The sequence below is a fragment of the Grammomys surdaster genome, unplaced genomic scaffold (genome assembly GCF_004785775.1).
Source record: "Grammomys surdaster isolate TR1022 unplaced genomic scaffold, NIH_TR_1.0 98, whole genome shotgun sequence".
Classification (NCBI taxonomy): domain Eukaryota; kingdom Metazoa; phylum Chordata; class Mammalia; order Rodentia; family Muridae; genus Grammomys; species Grammomys surdaster.
The window spans coordinates 11459703-11482590 of record NW_021604577.1 but is presented as its reverse complement, the minus strand read 5'-3'; the positions used below and the strand labels follow the sequence as shown (position 1 = coordinate 11482590).

The window sequence follows — 22888 nt, the reverse complement described above, 5'->3', positions numbered from 1 at the left end:
CTGGTGAGGGTTACATGATACACTTATCTATGGGTATGGCCATTTATTTCTATGTCCATTTAGCGGAATAACAGTAATAGGCATCCCATACGGCCCCTGACCAATCCACCCACAGGTGCATGGCCATCTTGACAGTGTGGATTTCATGTCAGTAGGCCTTAAATCTACTCACACATAACATTTGTTCCATCTAATGGAACAAGCCTTAAATCTAAGTTTTGAAAGTGGTTGGTTGCCTACTTAACACTTGTGCCACTGTTGTACCAGTGGCCATATCTTATGGGCACATTACTGTAGTTCATATGGTTCAGAATTGGATCATATTCAACTCTAATTTTCTTCTGCAGTATTGAGTATAGCATTTCAAGTTCTATGAATGTTAGCCAGTAGATTGAAACTTCAATTTGAGAACCAAAAAGGCTTTGATTCTTGAGGTGAACAAAACTCTTATGGAGTTTTAGGTAGACATCTAGTTAGTCATTAAGAGATTAGCATGAAGCTGGAAAAATGTAAATCAGTCCAGAAGTAGTAGTTTAAAATTTGCATAATGGATTCCTGCCCATTTTGACTGTACATATGTGGTGCAGCAATAGAATTGTGGATAAGAGACGTTCTGAGACAATAAATACAAGTAGAGATGGCATTAGTAATGACAAGTTGACATCGTTAAGAATCTCTAAAAGGATTTACGATCTCATAGAGGAGAATTTTCATGAGCAGAGACGTTTTCTAGAAAAATCATATCCAGTGAATTATAGCCCCAGTGGTTTTGTTTTTCCCAGAACTTAAAGCTTAGGGAGTTTTAACCCTGTGAATTATCAGATGTTGCCTATTAGACTGCCAGAGTATAGTGATTCATTTTAGGGTGTTGCAGTTACATCTTTGAGAGTTTCATGTAGGTATTTTGATCATGTTTTCCCTCCTCCACCAACTCCTCAAAGGCCCATTCCCACAGTTTGACTTACCCAACTTCTTATTCGTTTCCCGTTCAAACTAATTGAGTTCATTTTGTTTTAGCCAACTACCAACTTTTCCTAGATGTGGGTCCTGCTCTTGAGTATGGTCCAGGGAATCACACCACTGAAGAAAACTGAGTTTTCCTCTCTTAGCACCTAGCAACGGCTAACAGCATCTTTGCTATGTTTGGGTCTCCCTATCTACCTTCCCCATCCTTGTTGGAATTTATGTAATATAACTAATAAGCTATACATTAAGTGTGAGCTATAATAGTCTTGATGTTTGAATTACCTTACCTTTTTGTTTAAGGAGTACCAATGGCTATTCTCAAAGAGAATGACTTTTTATATAAGGTGCAACTGATTGTTACTGAGGTTTTTACAAAAAGTTTTTAGTTTTTCTCTCATTGTAATCTTAGAACTCAGAGTGGCTTCTGTTAGGGTTTAACAATGTTTGGGCAGCAGATTTTATGAAAAGAGAATTAACAATGAGCATGTAAGTAATTGACAGCTCTATGGAGATTTCAACATTCCTTATGGCAGACAAACAAAGTTTGCAAACCAGAACGTAGCCTCAGTGGTTCCAAGAATGCCATAACCGAAGAAGGGCTTAATGAAGAATGAAAGTGTGGCTGGCATCCAGTGAGCACTCACACTGCACTCAGCTCCTGTTGTACAACAGTACACGAAGCCTCACTGTCCATCTGTGCAGCAGCTGCCAACTTTGCATTAAGTTGAACTATTGTTTGTGTTTTTTAAATGCATTTGTGTTTACTTAAGAAGCAACTCATTACAATGGTATTATGTACTGAGTTTTGTTTTCCTGGCCATCAGCTAACTGCAGACTTCAGCAACACAAGGTGCGTAAAATGGAATCAGAATGCCACATCCTTCTATCTGCACCAGCCAGGGAACTAAAGTGATCACCTTAGAAATAAACGCCTTTGCAGCATGGAAGAGATTATAGGAAATTAATAAGCTTCATCAAACCTCATTTATGTGATAATTTCATAATTATCTTTATTTTAATCATTTCAGTTATAAAATATTGTTCTTCATTTTAATTACTTTCTGATTATTCATATTAAACTACAGAAATGTAATACTTTGATGATGGATTTGGTATCAAAATGAAAAATTCAGAACAGTTCTGGAATTTTTACATTTATTATTGAACTTAAGGAGGAACTATTATTAAGGAATTTCTACTTTTAGTCCAATTCATGTAATTATAATCTCAAGTCCACTTAGATAGCCGACAGTTTTAAGGACTGCCCTAAGCCTGTGAAAGCTAGGAAATGCCAACCCAGGGTTTCCAAAGCTTTTACAGAAATGAGATTCATTGTATGTTTCATTGATGTACTTTGGTGATATGCATTTCCTGAACTTACATTTTTTTAAAATATTTTTAATTTGTTCTTTGAAATTTTCTTGCATATTCAGTTCATCTTGATGATAATCACCTTCTACTCCTACCAACTTCCTCTAGATCTTCCTATACTTCCCCAAACTTCATGTCTGCATATATATGTATATATAATAGTTATAATATTAAACATAATATAAATATATTGATAGAAATATAATATTAAGTATTAATATAAACAAACTAAATTTATAACTATAATATATAGCTACAATATAAAAATTACTAAATATAAATATATATTAAATATATATAACATAATCTTTTTGTTTTGATTATGGCTAATCTCAAGGAGAATGACTTTTTGTATAAAATATAAAATATATACATGTAATTATAACCCACTGAGTCTAATTATATTGTCCATGTGTGCATGGGTGTGGGACCGTTCACTGAAACATAAGTCACCCTCCTGAAGTAGCACAGGCCATTTTCCTGAAGAAAAATGATTCTTCCTCAGCAGACTTCAATCACCAGTAGCTCCTTAGCTAGGTATGGGTCCTTGAAAGTCCCTACCCCAGTTTGTGCTGGAATTTTAACTAGCTTGATCTTGAGAAGTTCCAGCTGTAAGTTCACGTATGCAGCATGCATTTCATGTCTAGAAGGCAGTATTTGACAGCCCTCCTCCACACCCTCTCTCTCTCTCTCTCTTGTGGTTCTTACTCTCTCCTTCCTTTGCATAGTGCCTTTACTCTCAAGTCAGTTTCTAATTATATTGGATAGATATCATGAGTTTCAATAATTGTACAGTTATTAATATAATGAATAAGTCATGTATGAATATAAATAGAATGAATAACTTGTTATGGATACAGCTTACAAAATAAAATGAAAAAAATATTTCATGATCATGATCTTATTAATTATATTGGTATCCCCAATAATTTTTACTAATAAATAATAACAATACTTACTAATCCTTTTGTTTCATAATTTAAGATGTACCTTTATGCTGTTTCCAGAATAATTTAATACTTTAAAATGACCACAGTTACTTTAAACTCTTTTTGATTTGCTTTCACATGCTAGGTGTGTGTATGTGTGTGTGTGTGTGTGTATCTTCATATAACTACTGAGAAACAATCTTGTCTGGCATATTGTATGTTGTCTAGTGAGTATTCTGTTAACATTGATTGAACAATTTGGTTATATTTTATATACATATAAACCAGTAGTATCTTACTGTTCTAGTACCATGAAGAGACACCATGACCTAGGCAATTTTCATAAAAGAAAGCATTTAATTGAGGACTTACATTTTCAGAGGTTAGTCCATTATCATTGTGTTGGGGAGCATGGCAATATGAAGGTAGGCATTTGACAGATGAAATAATTGACAGTTCTATATCTAGATCCACAAGAAGCAGAAAGAGAGAATGCTCATGAGACTGGCTGTGGGTTTTAAAACGTCAAAGCCTGTCCCCAGTGACACACTTCTTCCAACAAGGCTACACCTATTTAAACAAAGCCACTCCTCATCCTTCTCAAATGGTGCCCTGGTGACTGCACATTCAAATATATGAGCATGTGGGTGATATTCTTATTTAAACCATCATACTTTACTCTCTGGCCCCCATAGGCTTATAGGAATATCATTATGCAAAGGTTCATTCAGTCAAAGGTCCCCATAGTGTATCATAGTCCCATCACTATTTAAAAGTCTTAAGTTCAGTCTCTTCTGAGAGTCTTGGCAGTCTCTTAACTATAACCACCTATAAAATCAAAATCAAAATGTGATCATATACTTCCAACATACAGTGGCACAGAGTATACATTGCTAATCCAAAGGGAGGAAAAGGAGCATAGTGAGGAAATACTGGACCAAAGCAAGTCTGAAATCCAATAGGGAAAACTCTAAACTCTGTATCTCCATGTCTGGTGTGATAGGGCTCTTCAAATCCCCAACTCCTTTCAGCTTTGTTGACTTCACACTTCTTGTCTTGGGTTGGTTCCACATCCAGTCTGCAGTTCTCTTTGGATGGTACCTCACCATGCTGACATGTCCAAGATTTTGGGGTCTCCAACACAATTCAGGCTTCACCTTCACAACTTCATACAGTGGCCTCTCTGGCCCTCTGTTCAGAGACACTCCTGACAAATGTCTGGCCTCAGTGGCTTTTCGTAGCTGAGAAGGGAGATTCTATAACACCTTTCTTGAATCTTTGACTGGAAAGTCAGAACCATGAGGCCAAAGCTGCCAAGTTCTCTTGTTTAATGGAGTTGAAATTTGGCTCACTTGTTCAATTATATTCGTATATGGTTTACTTCCTTGCTTGAGCTTTTAATTCCTGTCCACAAATTGGAAGCTTAGCTGGGTGGGAATTTGCTCTGAGGTCACCAACCCCTTTATTTCATTTAGCATCAGTTTTTAATTTTTTTTTAATCTACTTGAGAACTAGACTTAGCTCCGTCACACTTTCTGGTGTTCATCGTCCTCTGTACATTTTGGATTTCTCTTTATATAGCCTGTCCCTTTTCGTTACAGATCTGCATAAAAGTGATTATTAATGAATACGCAACACAGTCAAGATTAGGCTGTCTTGAAATCTTCTCTGCCAAGGTTATTAAGCTAAAGCTTTTCAATTAGCCTCAGGCAGAGTTTTTTCAGACACAGGCCAGAAAATAGACACATTTTTGTTTGCAAACTATCACACGAATGGTCTCTAGGCCACTTATTAATTTTCTTCTCCTATACAACCTCTTGAGATGGGACATCATAATCTATGTTGTTCTTAGCATGACCGTTTTCCATGCGCCTACTCGTATGGCCCACCAAGCCCTGCTTAAAGCAGTCAACTGTTGATCTAGTCCAAAGTCCCAAAGTCTTCTATGTTCCTCAAACAATGTTGTCAGGCCTGTCACAGCACTGTACTACTTCCTGGTACTACCTTCTACCTTAGTTACTATTCTATTGCTGTGAAGAAACACCATGACCAAGGAAACTCTTTAAAAAGAAAGTATTTTGTAGATTACTTTTTTTTTCTTTTTTTTTTTATTGGATATTTTATTTACATTTCATATGTTATCCCCCTACCCCATCCCCCACCCACCCGGGAACCCCCCACCCCCTTACCCCTCCTCCTTCTTCTCCGTGGATGTAACCCCCACCTACCCCCCCACTCCCACTTCCCCACCCTCAAACTTCCCACCCCCTGGGGCGTCCAGCCTTCATGAGATCAAGGATCTCATCTTCCATCTGTGCCCGGCAGGGCCATCCACTCTTACATATTCAGCTGAAGCCCTGGATCCCTCCATAAGTGCTCCCAGGCTGGTGGTTAGGACCCTGGGAGCTGTGATTGGTTGGTATTGTTGCTCTCCTCATGGTGCCACAAACCCTTTCAGCTCCTTCAGTCCTCACTCTAACTCCTCCATTGAGAACCCCATGATCAGTTCAATGGCTAGTTGTGAGCCTCTGCCTCTGAATATGTCAGACTCTTGAAGGCCTCTGACATCCATATCAGGCCCTTATCAGCATGCACTTCCTGACTTCCACATCAGCATCTACCTTTGGTGACTGCACATGGGATGGATACTCAGGTGGAAAGGTCTTCAAATGGCCCCTCCTTCAGTTTCTGTCCCTCTCTTTGTCTCCATATTTGCTCCTTGAGTATTTTGTTGCTCCTTCTAAGAACTGAATCACCCCCACTTGGTCTTCCTTTTTTATGAGCTTCATGTGGCCTGTGAGTTGCATCTTGGGCATTTCAAGGTTCTGGGCTAATATCCAATAATCAGTGAGTGAATACCATGTGAGTTCTTTTGTGATTGGCTTACTTCACTCAGGATGATAATTTCTAGTCCCATCCATTTACCTAGGAACCTCTCGAATTCATTGTTTTTAATAGCTGAGTAATACTCCATTGTGTAAATATACCACATTTTTTGAATCCATTCCTCAGTTGAAGGACATCTGGGTTCTTTCCAGCTCCTGGCTATTATAAATAAGGCTGCTATGAACATAGTTGAGCATATGTCCTTATTATATGTTCGAGCACCTTCTGGGTATATGCCTAGGAGTGGTATAGCTGGATCCTCGGGTAATGCTATGTCCAATTTTCTGAGGAACCGCCACACTGATTTCCAAAGTGGTTGCACCATCTTGCAGTCCCACCAACAATGGAGGAGTGTTCCTCTTTCTCCACACCCTCGCCAGCATCTACTATCACCTGAGTTCTTAATCTTAGCCATTCTGACTGGTGTGAGATGGAATCTCAGAGTTATTTTGATTTGCTTTTCCCTGATGACTAAGGACACTGAACATTTCTTTAGGTGCTTCTCGGCCATTCGAGTTTCTTCCATTGAAAATTCTTTGTTAAGCTCTATACCCCATTTTTTAATAGGGTAATTTGGTTGTCTGGAGTCTAATTTCTTGAGTTCTTTGTATATATTGGATATTAGCCCTCTATCAGACGTAGGATTGGTAAGGAACTTTTCCCAATTTGTTGGTTGTCGTTTTGTCCTATTGATAGTGTCCTTTGCCTTACAGAAACTTTGCAATTTTATGAAGTCCCATTTGTCAATTCTTGATCTTAGAGCATATGCCATTGGTGTTCTGTTCAGGAACTTTTCCCCTGTGCCCAAGTATTCGAGGGTCTTCCCCACCTTCTCTTCTATTAGTTTCAGTGTATCTGGTTTTATGTGGAGGTCCTTTATCCACTTAGACTTGAGCTTTGTACAAGGAGATAAGAATGGATCAATTTTCATTCTTCTACATGTTGTCCTCCAGTTGAACCAGCACCATTTGTTGAAAATGCTATCCTTTTTCCACTGGACAGTTTTAGCTCCTTTGTCAAAGATCAAGTGACCATAGGTGTGTGGGTTCATTTCTGGGTCTTCAATTCTATTCCATTGATCTTCCTGCCTGTCTCTGTACCAATACCAGGTAGTTTTTATCACTATTGCTCTGTAATACAGCTTGAGGTCAGGAATGGTGATTCCTCCAGAAGTTCTTTTATTGTTGAGAATAGTTTTCGCTATCCTGGGTTTTTTGTTATTCCATATGAATTTGAGAATTTCCTTTCCTAACTCTGTGAAGAATTGATTTGGGATTTTAATGGGGATTGCATTGAATCTGTAGATTGCTTTTGGCAAGATGGCCATTTTTATTATATTAATCCTGCCAATCCATGAGCATGGGAGATCTTTCCATCTTTTGAGATCTTCTTCGATTTCTTTCTTCAGGGACTTGAAGTTCTTGTCGTACAGGTCTTTCACTTGCTTGGTTAGATTCACACCAAGGTATTTCATATTATTTGCAACTATTGTGAAGGGTGTCATTTCCCTAATTTCTTTTTCAGTCTGTTTATCTTTCATGTAGAGGAAGGCTACTGATTTGTTTGAGTTGATTTTATAACCAGCCACTTTGCTGAAGTTGTTTATCAGGTTTAGGAGTTCTCTGGTGGAAGTTTGGGGGTCACTTAAGTATACTATCATATCATCTGCAAATAGCGATATTTTGACTTCTTCCTTTCCTATTTGTATCCCTTTGACTTCTTTTTGTTGTCTAATTGCTCTGGCTAGGACTTCCAGTACTATATTGAATAGGTAGGGGGAGAGTGGGCAGCCTTGTCTAGTCCCTGATCTTAGTGGGATTGCTTCAAGTTTCTCTCCATTTAGCTTGATGTTGGCTACTGGTTTGCTGTAAATTGCTTTTACTATGTTTAGGTATGGGCCTTGAATTCCTGATCTTTCCAAGACTTTTATCATGAAGGGATGTTGAATTTTATCAAATGCTTTCTCAGCATCTAGTGAGATGATCATGTGGTTTTTTTCTTTGAGTTTGTTTATATAGTGGATTACATTGATGGATTTCCGAATATTGAACCATCCCTGCATTCCTGGGATAAAACCTACTTGATCATGATGGATGATTGTTTTGATGTGTTCTTGGATTCGGTTTGCTATAATTTTATTGAGTATTTTTGCATCGATGTTCATAAGGGAGATTGGTCTGAAGTTCTCTTTCTTTGTTGGGTCTTTGTAGGGTTTGGGTATGAGTGTAATTGTAGCTTCATAGAACGAATTGGGTAGTGTTCCTTCTGTTTCTATTTTGTGGAATAGTTTGAAGAGAATTGGTATTAGGTCTTCCTTGAAGGTCTGATAAAATTCAGCACTAAAACCATCTGGTCCTGGGCTTTTTTTAGTGGGGAGACTTTTAATGACTGCTGCTATTTCCCTAGGGGTTATGGGACTATTTAGATGGTTTATCTGCTCCTGGTTTAACTTTGGGACCTGGTATCTGTCTAGGAAATTGTCCAAATCTTCCAGTTTTTCCAGTTTTGTTGAGTATAGGCCTTTGTAGTAGGATCTGATGATTTTTTGAATTTCTTCAGTTTCTGTTGTTATGTCTCCCTTTTCAGTTCTGATTTTATTAATTTGGATACTGTCTCTGTGCCCTCTGGTTAATCTGGCTAACGGTTTATCTATCTTGTTGATTTTCTCAAAGAACCAACTCCTGGTTTTATTGATATTTTGTATTATTCTTTCTGTTTCTATTTGGTTGATTTCAGCCCTGAGTTTGATTATTTCCTGCCTTCTACTCCTCCTGGGTGTATTTGCTTCTTTTAGTTCTAGGGCTTTTAGTTGTGCAGTCAACTTGTTAGTGTGTGCTCTTTCCAGTTTCTTTTTGTAGGCACTTAGAGCTATGAGTTTTCCTCTTAGCACTGCCTTCATGGAGTCCCACAAGTTTTGGTATGATGTGTCCTCATTTTCATTGAATTCTAAAAAGTCTTTAATTTCTTTCTTTATTTCTTCCTTGAGCAAGTCATCATTGAGTAGAGAGTTGTTCAGTTTCCATGTGCACGTGGGTTTTCCATTGGTTTTGTCATTATTAAAGACCAGTCTTATTCCGTGGTGATCTGATAAGATGCAAGGGATTATTTCAATCTTTTTGTATCTGTAGAGGCTTGTTTTGTGACCAATTATATGGTCTATTTTGGAGAAGGTACCATGAGGTGCTGAGAAAAAGGTATATTCTTTTGTTTTAGGATGAAATGTTCTATAGATGTCTGTTAAGTCCATTTGGTTCATAACTTCTGTTAATGTCAAAGTGTCTCGGTTTAGTTTCTGTTTCCATGATCTGTCCATTGCTGAGAGTGGGGTGTTGAAATCCCCCACTATTATTGTGTGAGGTGTAATGTGTGTTTTGAGCTTTAGTAAAGTTTCTTTTATGTATGTAGGTGCCCTTGCATTTGGAGCATAGATGTTCAGAATTGAGAGTTCACCTTGGTAGATTTTTCCTTTGATGAGTATGAAGTGTCCTTCCTTATCCTTTTTGATTAATTTTGGATGAAAGTCGATTTTATTTGATATTAGAATGGCTACTCCAGCTTGTTTCTTGGGACCATTGGCTTGGAAAATTGTTTTCCACCCTTTTATTCTGAGGTAGTGTCTGTCTTTGTCACTGAGGTGCGTTTCTTGTATGCAGCAAAATTCTGGGTCTTGTTTGTGTATCCAGTCTGATAGTCTGCGTCTTTTTATTGGGGAATTAAGACCATTGATATTAAGAGATATTAAGGAAAAATGATTGTGGCTTCCTGTTATTTTTGTTATTAGGGGTAGAATTATGTTTGTATAGTTATCTCCTTTTGGGGTTGTTGGAAGATTACTTCCTTGCTTTTTCTAGGTTGTAGTTTCCCTCCTTGTGTTGGTGTTTTCCATCAATTATCCTTTGAAGTGCTGGGTTTGTGGGAAGATATTTTGCAAATTTGGTTTTGTCATGGAATATCTTGGTTTCACCATCTATAGTGATTGAGAGTTTTGCTGGGTATAGTAATCTGGGCTGGCAATTGTGTTCTCTTAGGGTCTGTATGATGTCCGTCCAGGCTCTTCTGGCTTTTATAGTCTCTGGTGAAAAGTCTGGTGTAATTCTTATAGGTCTGCCTTTATATGTTACTTGACCTTTTTCCCTTACTGCTTTTAGTATTTTTTCTTTGTTTTGTGCATCTGATGTTTTGATTATTATGTGACGGGAGGTATTTCTTTTCTGGTCTAGTCTATTTGGTGTTCTGTAGGCTTCTTGTATGTTTATGGGCATCTTGTTCTTTAGGTTAGGGAAGTTCTCCTCAATAATTTTGTTGAAGATATTTACTGGGCCTTTAAGTTGGGACTCTTCATTCTCATCTATACCTATTATCCTTAGGTTTGGTCTTCTCATTGTGTCCTGGATTTCCTGGATGTTTTGAGTTAGGAGTTTTTTGCATTTTGCATTTTCTTTGACAACTGTGTCAATATTTTCTACTGTATCTTCTGCATTTGAGATTCTCTCTTCTATCTCTTGTATTCGGTTGGTGATGCTTGCGTCTATGACTCCTGATCTCTTTCTTAAGTTTTCTATTTCCATGGTTCTCTCCCTTTGAGATTTCTTTATTGTTTCTATTTCCATTTTCAGATCCTGAATGTTTTTGTTTAATTCCTTCTTTGTGTTTTCTTGCATTTCCTTAAGGGATTTCTGTGATTCCTCTTTAAGGGCTTCTATCTGTTTACTTGTACTCTCCTGTATGTCTTTAAGGGAGTTACTTAATTCCTTCTTATAATCCTCTATCATCATCATGAGAAGTGATTTTAATTCTGAATCCTGCTTTTCAGGTGTGATGAGGTGTTCAGGGCTTGCTATATTGGGAGAACTGGGTACTGATGATGCCAAGAAACTTTGGTTTCCGTTGCTTATGTTCTTGCGCTTGCCTTTCGCCATCTGGTTAGCTCTAGTGTTGCCTGCCCTAACTGTGTAAGACTGGAGTCTGTATTTCCAGTTATCTTGCTTGTTGCAGAGCTCCTCAGAGTCCAGATGTCTCTGTAGTCTTATGATCCTAATCTTGGTGTCTGCTGCTCTGAGTGCAGTGGCTCCTCTAGGATAACTCAGGAGTCAGTATCTCCACAGGACAGGAGTAGATCAACTCAGTGTCAGCTGCTCTGAGTGCAGTAGCTCCTCGGCTGCTCTGAGTGCAGTGGCTCCTTGGCTACTCTGAGTGCAGTGGCTTCTCTAGGATGACTCAGGAGTCAGGATCTCCACAGGACAGGAGCAGACCAGCTCTGTGTCTGCCCCAGCCCACAGGACCAGGCTGGGGAGGAAGGGAAGTGGAATTCCGGTGGGGCGGGGTTTGGGTAGCTGCTGTGTCCTGAATGGCCCTGGCTCCCAGATGAATCTCTGGGGCTTAGGGAGTGAGATGGAGTTCTTACTGGCTGCTCTAGGATGACTCAGGAGTCAGGATCTCCACAGGACAGGAGCAGACCAACTCTGTGTCTGCCCCAGCCCACAGGAACAGGCAGGGGAGGAAGGGAAGTGGAATTCCGGAGGGGCGGGGTTTGGGTAGCTGCTGTGTCCTGAATGGCCTTGGCTCCCAGATGACTCTCTGGGGCTTAGGGAGTGAGATGGAGTTCTTACCGGCTGCTCTGAGTGCAGTGGCTCCTCTAGGATGACTCAGGAGTCAGGATCTCCACAGGACAGGAGCAGACCAACTCTGTGTCTGCCCCGTAGATTACTTTTTTATTGGATATTTTATTTATTTACATTTCAGATGTCATCCTCTTTCCCTATTTCCACTCCCTAGAACAACTTATCCCATCCCCCTCCTCCTTTTTGTTTTTATACCATTTTAATTTCATGCATGTATGAAAGTAAGTTTTAAGTTGAGGGTCTAGCAATACAATAGATGCTAATAGTCAAGGAACAACCAAGACAATAAGCACAAATAGTCAAAGAACAGGCAAGGCACTAAACCCAATTATGTGAACACTCCCGTGATCACTGTTTCTAAGGGCTTATCAGGATGACCAAAATATCTGAGCCTACTTCCCTGTCCTAGCCCAAAATTATTTTCATGTCTGAAGCCTACTTCCTTGTTCTAGCCTAAAATTTAGATTCCTGTTTGAAATTACTTAAAAGAAAGCATTTAATCGAAGGCTTGTTTACAATTTCAGGGGTTAGACTGTTATCATCCTGGCAGGGAAAATGTTGGCATGCAGGCAGGCATGGTGCTAGAGAAGTAACTGTGAGTTCTATATCCTGATCCATAGACAGAAAGAAGCAGATTGGACTTTTGAAACCTGAAAGCTCCACACTGTCCCAGTGACACAATTCTTCCTGCAAGGACATACTTAACTCCAACAAGGCCACACCTCCTAATCCTTCTCAAATAATACCACCTCTGGTGACTAGGCATTCAAATATGTGAATCTATTGGGTCATTCTTGTTCAAGTTACCACAGGTAGCAACTGTAATTTCAGAGATTTACATGATGATTTTTTTTCTTTTTAATCTTTCTTCATAAAACTACTGTCTTAGTTAAGGTTTACTACTATGAACAGACACCAAGACCAAAGCAACCCTTATAAGGACAACATTTAATTGGGGCTGGTTTACAGGTTCAGAGGTTTATGTAGTCCATTATTATCAAGGCAGAAGCATGGCAGCATCCAGGCAGGCCTGGTGCAGGGGGAGCTGAGAGTTCAACATCTTCATCTGGAGGCTGCTAGCAGAGAACTGACTCCCAGACAGCTAGGATGAGGATCTTAAATCCCACAGTGATACATCTTCTCCAACAAGGCCACACCTTCTAAGAGTGCCACTCCCTGGGCCAAGCATATATAAACCATCACTATTATCAAAACCTAATTGCTGATTTTTTGTTAGTTTCTTTTTAAGTTATTTCTTGTCTTTCAATTCTTTTTAAACAGATTGTTGGAAAAACACTGTGATTATCATGATTATCATTTTAAAATATAACATGATTTTTAACCAGTTTTTCCAATATGTTAAGGAACAGAAGCTCATTCAGTCTCAAGTGGTTGTAAAGATCTGTATTTCAAGATGCAGAATTAACAGTGACACCAAGGTTTACTTTCTACTTTCACTGGAAGAGTGTGATTTTCTTTTTTCTGTAAACGAATAGTTGTATACTATCCAAGTACTAAGATGTTTAAATACAGTGCAATTACAGTGATTTGCTGCCTAAAGCAATTTGTACAGAAAGAGAAATGGCTCCTGTTACTGAATCTGAAACAACTTTGCAAAACTGTTTGCTAGGAACCAAAAGCAAATTTAAACTAGTCTTTCAAAAATGTAAAGACTTGAAGTAAAGTAATCATAGCAGTACTTGATAAAATATTTAAGAATTCATACTTTTCAACGTGGTGGTTTCATTAGGTATGGTTTCCCTAGACTTATGTGTTTGAATGCTTGGCTCATAGGTAGTGGTACTATTAAGAGATGTGGCTTTGTTGCAGTAGGTATGGCCTTGTTTGAGTAAATGTGTCCCTGTTAGGTGGTCTTTGAGGTTTTAGATGCTCAAGCCAGTCCCAGTGTTACTCTCTCTTCTGCTGCTTTGGATTTAGTTGTAGAAGTCTCAGCTATCTCTTCAACAGCAAGTCTGCCTGTAAGCTACTGTGCTTCCCACCGTGATGACAATGGACTAAACCTCTGCTCTGTAAGCCAGACTTCAATTCAGTGTTTTCCTTTATAAGAATTTTCATCGCTGGGGGCTGGTGAAATGGCTCAGCGGTTAAGAACACTGTCTGCTCTTCCAGAGGTCCTGAGTTCAATTCCCAGCAACCACATGCTGGCTCACAACCATCTGTAATTTGATCTGATGCCCTCTTCTGGTGTGTCTGAAGACAGACACACCACATGTATACCCACATACATGAAATAAATAAATAAATCTTTTTTAAAAAAAGAATTTTCATTGTTATAGTGTCTCTTTACAGTAATGGAAACCCTAGCTAATACAATAAATAGAAATTCATGGTTATGAGCTAGACATACAAGCTCACTCGTAGAGATGTCGATTCTGAGAACTACAGGTTATAGCTCCAAGCTGTTAAATCTGGAGGCTTACAGCTCATGTAAGTGTATTGGCCAAAGCAAACTCAGAATCCAGAGGCTTGAGCTCTAGTTCTTGACTCTAAAATTTAAAGTCCATGACTGTATGATTTATTTAGAACCGTGTTGCTCTGGGGTTTGAATGCCAGCAGCCCAGAGCCCAGTAGAGTGTTAGAGCCCTTGGGTTTGGGGTACTGAAGCCTCCAAGTCTTCAGATACCGAGCAGCTACTTTTACAACCCTTGAGGTTTATGGCTCCAGGCCCTTGTAGTCTAACTCTTAGCCTCTGTCTGTTGCCTCTCTCCTCACATTCACTGACCCTGAGTAACTTAAACCTTCCGTTATTCTTTATAGCTTTCAGCCACCGTTTTGCTGATGCCATTGAACAGACTAAACGCTTTTGTATATCCTCTGAAGTTTATGCAGCCATTCTATTCTACCCTGCTTGTGATATAAACCACAGTAGAAAATCCCACTGGGAAGAAGCTTTCACAAGCAGGGACAGCACACAGGCTGTGATCTCACCAGTCACAGCCTAGTGTCTGTATAGTTCCTATTCCATCAGACGTGTTTCACATATGTCCCAGTCATAAGCCTCACATTTGCCCCAATCAGAAATCATTACTGAGTCACCCAGGAGGTGCTCACTCCTTGCCCGAGTAAGAATAGCTGCAAGATGGATTAAGTCATGAAAACATCATTTAGACTTATCATGGTCAAATTCTGCAAAAGCTGCTGCAAGCTGTCTGGAACAGATGTGACTGTAACAGGGCCTCCTGAAACAGACACCAGGGCTTCAGCAGCAGCCATGGCTACAGTGATCTCAGCTGGCATGGAGTTGCTGGTGTGGCAGTGACATGCTGTGAAGGAGTAAAAGTGCACACTCACAAACGTAAGACCTAATAGTGTGTTGTGATAGGAAAACATGGAAACGTAAAACCATACAGGAAATACCAATGTGAGGGGAATGATAGGCAGAATTAAAAACCAGTATAAGAATGCATGTATGAATACAAACTGTCATCATTGAAATGTTAAAGAAAGTGAATACAAGGGAGAATAGCTGAAGAAAGGAACAAACATTAGTTAATAATGAGTATTTGCAATTTATACAAATACATATGATTTAAAAAATATGAGAGAGGGCTATGGAGATGACTCAGATGGTAAAGGCTCGAGTCTGCCAAGCTGCCAAGGCATGACAGTCTGATAAAGTCAACTCCTATATATATTGTCCTCTAACTTCAGTTTATGTACAAGTGCACATACACACATGCACACACACTAAGTACGTGTTTTTATAAATTCTGGCCGGTAAAAACTTTCCAAATTTGAGGAAGGCAGTGTGCCAAGAGATAGTAGCTATGTTTTCAGGTTACAGAAGCAGGAAGTCTCAAGATGTGTGTGTGTGTGTGTGTGTGTGTGTGTGTGAGAGAGAGAGAGAGAGAGAGAGAGAGAGAGAGAGAGAGAGAGAGAGAAAGAGAGGGAGAGAGAGGGAGGAGGGAAACAGAGAGGGAGAGGGAGAGGGAGAGGGAGAGGGAGAGGGAGAGGGAGAGGGGGAGGGGGAGGGGGAGAGGGGGGGAGAGAGAGAGAGAGAGAGAGAGAGAGAGAGAGAGAGATAGAGAGAGATAGATAGATAGATAGATATGCTGGGTATCAAACTCAGAGCCTGATGTGTGTTAGGTGAACATTCTACCACATGTCCAGAAGCTGGCTAGGATGATAAAATGTATCTTACTTCTAAACTCTAAACATGTTCCAGAACTGCAAAACACCAGAGTTAATTATGACCAGAAGTTACATTGTTGGTTAGAACAGCCATTGAAAAAAGATAAATCACTATATAAAGGAACTAGAATTATATCAGAGTGACTATACATTAACAACAGTATAAGAATTACAGGATACAACACATTGACGGAGACATAACATTTACCACACTTTTTTCCTACTGAATGCATGGGGGCCAAATAATCACATTTCCAGAGAAGGAACTATTTCAATAAACAGAAGTTTTGAAAGCTGTGCTTCTGAAAATAAATAAAGAAACAAATTCAGGAGAGAATACAAATGGTTTGATGGGGTGGGCATATCTGCTAATTCCTTTTGAAGAATTATTTTATATAAACTGTTTCATAGAAATCAACAACTTCCTTGTCCTCTTCCTCTTCTCCTCTATCTCTTCCTTCTCTTTCTTTTCCTCTTCCTCCTTCTCCTCTTCCTCCTCCTCCTCCTCCTCTTCCTCCTCTTCCTCTTCCTCCTCCTGTGAATCAAGTTCAGCTTTGGAAATGTTACTAGGACGCACTAACCAAGTACATCTGTCATATAGGAATTTACCCGTCATCTGAAATAAATTATAGACCAGATTAAAGTCTTTTAACTTTCAAATGTACATATCTATTTACACAAATGCATGTAAACAATATATGTGATGATCATGGAGACCATGTCATAATAAAGATTGTATTATATTAGAAAATTGAGATAATCCAAAGATTAACATAGTTGGTTAAAAATGAAATTCAACAGAATTTTACAGAGGAGGCACAGGACCAAAAAATGTAGACTAAGAGTAAAAATAATTTCCCTAATGTGACTAGCATATCTACCAAACTATATTAACTATATGTTAGAAGCATTTCTTGTAAATTCAAGAACAGTGAGACTAAATGTGCTATGCAGATTAGTGTCTGTAGAGTAGCCTATGAAGAAGAAAACTCAACTGAGAAATTGTCCCCATCAGACTGGCACATGCACATGGGCAAGTCTGTGGAAGATTTTCATGATTAATGACTGATATGGGAGGGCCCAGCTCACTGTGGGCGATGCCATCTCTGGGCAGCGGTTCTTAGGTTGTGTTAGGAAGCTAGCTGAGACAGCCATGGAGGGAGCCCACTTGCAGTGTTCCTGCCTCTGCCCCTGCTTCAGTTCCTGCTCGGACTTCTCTCCACGGTAGACTTTGATCAGAAAATGAAAGCCAAGTAAGCTCTGTCCACCACCAGCTGCTTTTGATCACGTGTATATCCCAGCACAGAGAGACAAAGTATAAAGAGCAGGTACTGGACGAGGCAACGGTGTTTGTCCATGCGCGCAAAGCATATTCAGTTGACTTCCTGCTCAGTCCAGCGCCACCTAGATGGAGTCTGAGTCACTTCAGCAGTTCTAGACGGCCCTTAACCTCCCAACTAAAGTTCCTGCCTAAAGAGCCCTGCCTGGCTCTCTTAGATGGTTCTATTCTGCCTGTAGCTGGAAGATTGAGCTTATGTGAATGTGAGGGGAATGGAGGGACTTCTTTTGTCTAAGCACGGCAGCAGCTTTCTGCCTTAGTATACACTTTCTGTTTTTCTTTTTTTATCAATCATTTTATCTGTTTATATTTCAAATGATATTCTCCTTCCCAGTAACCCTTCCACCAACCCCCCATCCCATCCCCCCTCTTTCCCCACCCCTTTGCTACTATGAAGGTGCTCTTCCACCCATTCACCCACTCCCGCCTCACCCCTCTAGCTTCCCCCTACACTGGGCATCAGGCCTCCCTCCCCTCCCATTGATGTCAGCTAAGGCCATCCTCTGCTACACATGTATCTGGCGTCCTGGCTCCCTCCATGTCTACTCTGACTTTCTAGGGATCTCAGCTTTAATTTCACTTGCTGCTGTTCTCCTGCCTTGCGTCATTCTGCCCCACAACTTACTCTGGTACTTAGGACATCAGCCAGGCTTCTACCTCAGAGCCTTGGCACAGTTGTTTCTTCTGCTTTGGTCACTCTTCACAAAGACATAATGTAGCACAAAGATGTTACTACATTGTGTTCTTAGACCTTTTCCACACGTCTGTTTCTCCATTACTTCTTTTTTATTTAAATTAGAAATTATTTCCTAATTCCCTTAGCTCTCACTGCCTATGCTTCTGATCTTCTCGGTAACATTTTTATCTTCATTGTACTATATTTTGTTTCATTTTCTCTTTTTTCTGAGTATAGATATTTGTATTTACTTTGTCAAATTCTATATCCTCATCACCTCTAGCCACCTAGCAAAGGTATTGATTAATATATATTAGCTTAATGAAAAAACACTTCAAAGTAGGTGTTTTTAGACAGAAAATATTAGCAGAGCACAAGAAGAAATAAATTTGTTACATAGGTCTCAGTTTTTCATAACCTGAAATATTATACTTTACATTTGATACGCATTTTTCTCAATGGATGCAAGTTTCTGTTGTGTCATTATCTCTCTCTTTCTTCGTATTTTATACCACAAATTAAATTTTAAAATGCCAAAGAAAATTGAAGTATAGATTAAAAGGTTAAGATCTTTATCTATTTTATAAATATTTAAAATCATAAATTACAACAGTATGTTATCACACCTGCTGGTGGATAAACATTTAAATCCAGTTTCAAAATAAATTTTAAGACTAAAGACTTTACAAAAAATAAGAAAAAGGAAAAATATGTGAATATTTCATTGTGGGAAGTGTAGTCAACTTGAAAAATACAGAATTGCATAAAGAAATCATACAGGATTAAGTAGGTCTAAAGGAATCTTCAATACAGTTAAATATACATCATAAGTACACATGTAGTAGAAAGTTCTATTCTTATTTTAGAACAATTGTTTGTCTCTCACTTTCTGAATCTCAGAGTAATACTAAATCCAAAGCTCATTAGCAAAGAAAATAAGTTCAGTACATATTATGTTTTATTATTGTTTTTGCCTCAAGTGTGTGGCAAAAGTTTTTATTTTGAAGTTGTTTCAGATTTACTGTAATAAAAGAACAGTTTGCCAGACAACTCCTTCTAAAATTTTAAATTAAAATATAATTATATTTTCTCCCTTTCCTCTTCTCACTCCACCCCCCTCTCACACACCCTACACTTTGTTTTGTCTCAGAAACATGGCTTCTTCTTTTAACAGTTATTGGTGTGTATGTGTCTGTGTATGTGTCTGTATGTGTGTGTGTCCGTGTGTCCGTGTGTCCGTGTGTGTGTGTGTGTGTATAATTACAGCCTGCTCAGTCTGTTTGGTGTTGCTTGTATGTCTTGATTTCAGGGATGAGCACTTGGTATTGGATAGCCAGTAAGGCGGGGAGCTCTTCCCCGGGGAAGACTATTTCTCCTGCTCTCATTGGTCACCTTTCTGTTTTTATCTTTGGTTGGGGCACCATGAGATTTTTCCCTTCAGTGTCATCATGGCTATGTGTGGAGTACTTCTTCAGGTCGTTTCTAAACAGCTATTATGTCTAGATATCATGGATAAAGTTCCCTTGGGTCAGAAAACTTTTGATGTTCATCATTTTGTCAATATTCCCTTGATGCTTCTACCTTCATTCTTTTTCTTTCATATTTTCCCTTTAGTTACAGCATAATATATCTGAAATAAGCCCATATCCTTATTACTCTATCTCATGAAAAAAAATTTTATTCTACACCTGAAATTATTTACTTTGCCTTTGAACTTCCATGGGTCATTTTGTCTTTAATTTTTGACACTTAATCATGTAATTATAAAATTAATTGAAACAGATGATCATAATAGAATAAAAGCTGACTTGATACTTATGTTATTTATTCTCATGAGTCATAATTTTTGTCTTTACTATGAGACAAAATGTTTGGTTTTATGAGCTAAAAAATAAAAACAGATAAACTGTAATGATAATCATTTATTCTCTCCAAATAAAAGTTAAAGGAGATATGTCACAAAGTTTTCACATAATTTTAAAAACGCGATAGGCAGATTAGTTTGTCATATAACACGTGGTAGAATGAACATGACAATTCAGGACAACTGTCACTTTACCAGTGGGCACCACATCAGATTTCAGATATTCTTGCCTTTGTGTATTTGTAATTTATACATATGTATATATTTACATTTTCATTTGAGTGAGTAGAGGCATAACCATGCCATGGCATGCCTGTGGAATTTTGAGGACATCAGGTGTCAGTCCTCCTTTCCCACTTGATTTGAGACGAGCTAGCCTGACCACAGGCGTCGAGGCATTCTCCTGTTTCCACATCCACTGTGCCAGAGGAGAACTGCGATTACAGACATGTGACTGTTGCTGGTGATGCAAACTCAGGGCCTCAATTATACAGCATATAATTTTGTCTCCCACGCCATCTCCTCAACCACCCAGAATTTATCTGAAACAAAGCAATCAGCTAGGTTACACCTCAAATATCTTGATTCTTTTTTGTGGCTAGTTTATTTAATTTGTAAATGTCCTAACAGTATTTTGTATGCATGGGCTGTGTACAGTCAATTTTATGTTTTTATATAAACATTATGTAACCTAAATCAACACCAAGAGTCTGGTAAGACTCTTTTCAAAAAATTTGTATATTAGTACAAGGAAGTACTGATACAGATGATATAATTGAGGTCCTAGTATGAAGTATCAGTATGGATTATAGCTGCATTTTGATTATGCCATGGAAACTAATCATTTTTATTCATTATGGCAAGTAGCCATTTATCAAGTTGTCTACAAAGGGTGTTGTCCACATTATTAATCAATACATACATGTATTGGTTATTACTCAAATATACCATTTTTTAAAAATAGACAAAATAAAGAATAACTTTTCATTTCTTTACCGATCCATGGATTTGATGTTTTATTGCTTTAGCAAATTTCCCATCTAACATCATGTCATTTGTACCATATTATATTATAGTGTCTATAGTTACTATGTAAAATGTTTTAAATAAATAAAAAATCTGGATTGCCCCTTAACACATTTTTATTTTTAAAAGATTAATAAAAGTTGGCCATAGACTACATTATTATGGTTTATTAAAAATTCAATGTGAATTTAGATGCATGCTTTTAACTCAGCAGTTGGCGTGTAACTAAAAATATTTGGCCAGTGGGTAGAATAATTCGAATATAGTGTGACCTTAATTTTACAAAACTAAATGTTTTCAGTATAATATCTATAATAAGACTAATTGAAAATTGTAACTAACAAAGTTAACAAAGTTAATAGTGTTATTTTGTTTGTATGCAACTGTATTTTTCCCTCCATTGTCATTGCTAAAAACAAACCCCTTGTCTTTGAGAGAATACAGTGGTGTTATTTACATTAATTCATATGGCTTGGTTTAAAAAAAAAAAAAGCTAACTCCTTTACTTAATGGGATTCTTCCCTTGTGGCAGTGCAAACGGCTGCACCAGGAGCTTCGTCGTCTGAAAGAGCAGAACCAGACTTCAGCAAACACCGCGAGACACCCGACTGCTGAAAACAATCAGGAACGTGCTCTGAAGGTAAATGGCTGCTCCTTCTTGCAGGCAAATTAAGGTTGTAAGCCCTCGGTGCCAGCCTTCTGTGCTGCATATATCGGTTGTGTACATTTCAGCAAACGTGAGCTGTGCTGTTTGCCAACAACCTCCTCTTTAAACACAGATACAGCACCCTTCTGGTATGGTATTACTTTATTTCATGTATGTGTACATGAAAAAAACATATTTCTGTATTTTGAGTGGTTGTATATTAATAACCTCTGGTACATACTCATTTTCTTTCTGTTTTTATGTTATTAGCTTTTATACTTAATAAAAAGAGTGACCATCCCAAAAGAAATAATAAATCATCAGCCTTTTCTTTGTAGCAACATGTAATATAATTTATTATCATAATTTATAACGTGTTGTTGTATCTGTCACCCAGAGAACTGACACTGCTTCAAGGACGTGTGCATGTGCTTAGAAACTGAAGGAATATGGAAAATGCTAAAACAAAAGAAAAGAAATGCATTGTATTCAACTAGAAACAAGTGACAGGTCCAATTGATGACACATTCTATCTCATTGTAATACCGAGCCAGTCGTCATGAGAAAAACACATTCTGTGACTCTTACTGTTGGGTGCTCTGCTCAGGACTTTCCATTATTCCTTCAAGTTCCTTCAGTTTTTAGTAGAGTGTCTTGGAAACACTCATTGCTGCTTGCAAGGGGCTTGTATACTCATTAACGAGCTTAGGCTGTGCCGAACAAAAAATGTCATCTTGTTGTTGTGCAGTAAGAGATTTGCTAGGATTGTATTATAGTTACTTCCCTTAAATTCATTTTTATCTTAAATTTAAATAAATATCATGGTATTAAAAGTATCATACACTAAACCAAAACTGAGAAAACATCCTCTAAAAACTGAGTAGAGGCTGTGGTGGTGGCTCAGTTGGTAATACGTTGCTATACAAGTATAGGGACTTGAGTTAGATACCTAGCGCCCACATGAAACACTTGGCAATAGAATGTGCATCTGTGACCCTGACACGGAGAACAGAGACCAATGGGCGCTTGGTGCTTTCTGGTTAGCCACGGTAGTCAAGTCCATGAGCCACAGGTTCAGAGACAGCCTGTCTCCAGGAAGGAGATAGAGAGTAACTAAAAGGACACCTGATTGACCTCCACATGAACACCATACAAGACCAGGCATCTACACAGGCCAACACACACACACACACACACACACACACACACACACACACACAGAGTTATATAACAACAAAGGCAAACATCCACACAAGAACATACATCTGCACATGAAAACACTCATATAGGCACACACACACACACACACGGAGTCATATACCTACACAGGTATACACCTACACAGTCACATACCTACACAGGTATACACCTACACAGTCATATACCTACACAGGTATACACCTACACAGTCA

At 38.6% G+C, this 22888-nt stretch overlaps 1 protein-coding gene across 1 annotated transcript in view; it reads left to right on the top strand.

The window, feature by feature from the left end:
* Mipol1 (mirror-image polydactyly 1) overlaps positions 1 to 22888 on the top strand; it is a 240412-nt gene that overhangs the window by 124059 nt on the left and 93465 nt on the right. Inside the window, exon 8 of the mRNA XM_028782398.1 lies at positions 21363 to 21470. Within this exon, the coding sequence (XP_028638231.1) occupies positions 21363 to 21470 (108 nt within the window). The remainder of the gene's footprint in view (positions 1 to 21362; positions 21471 to 22888) is intronic.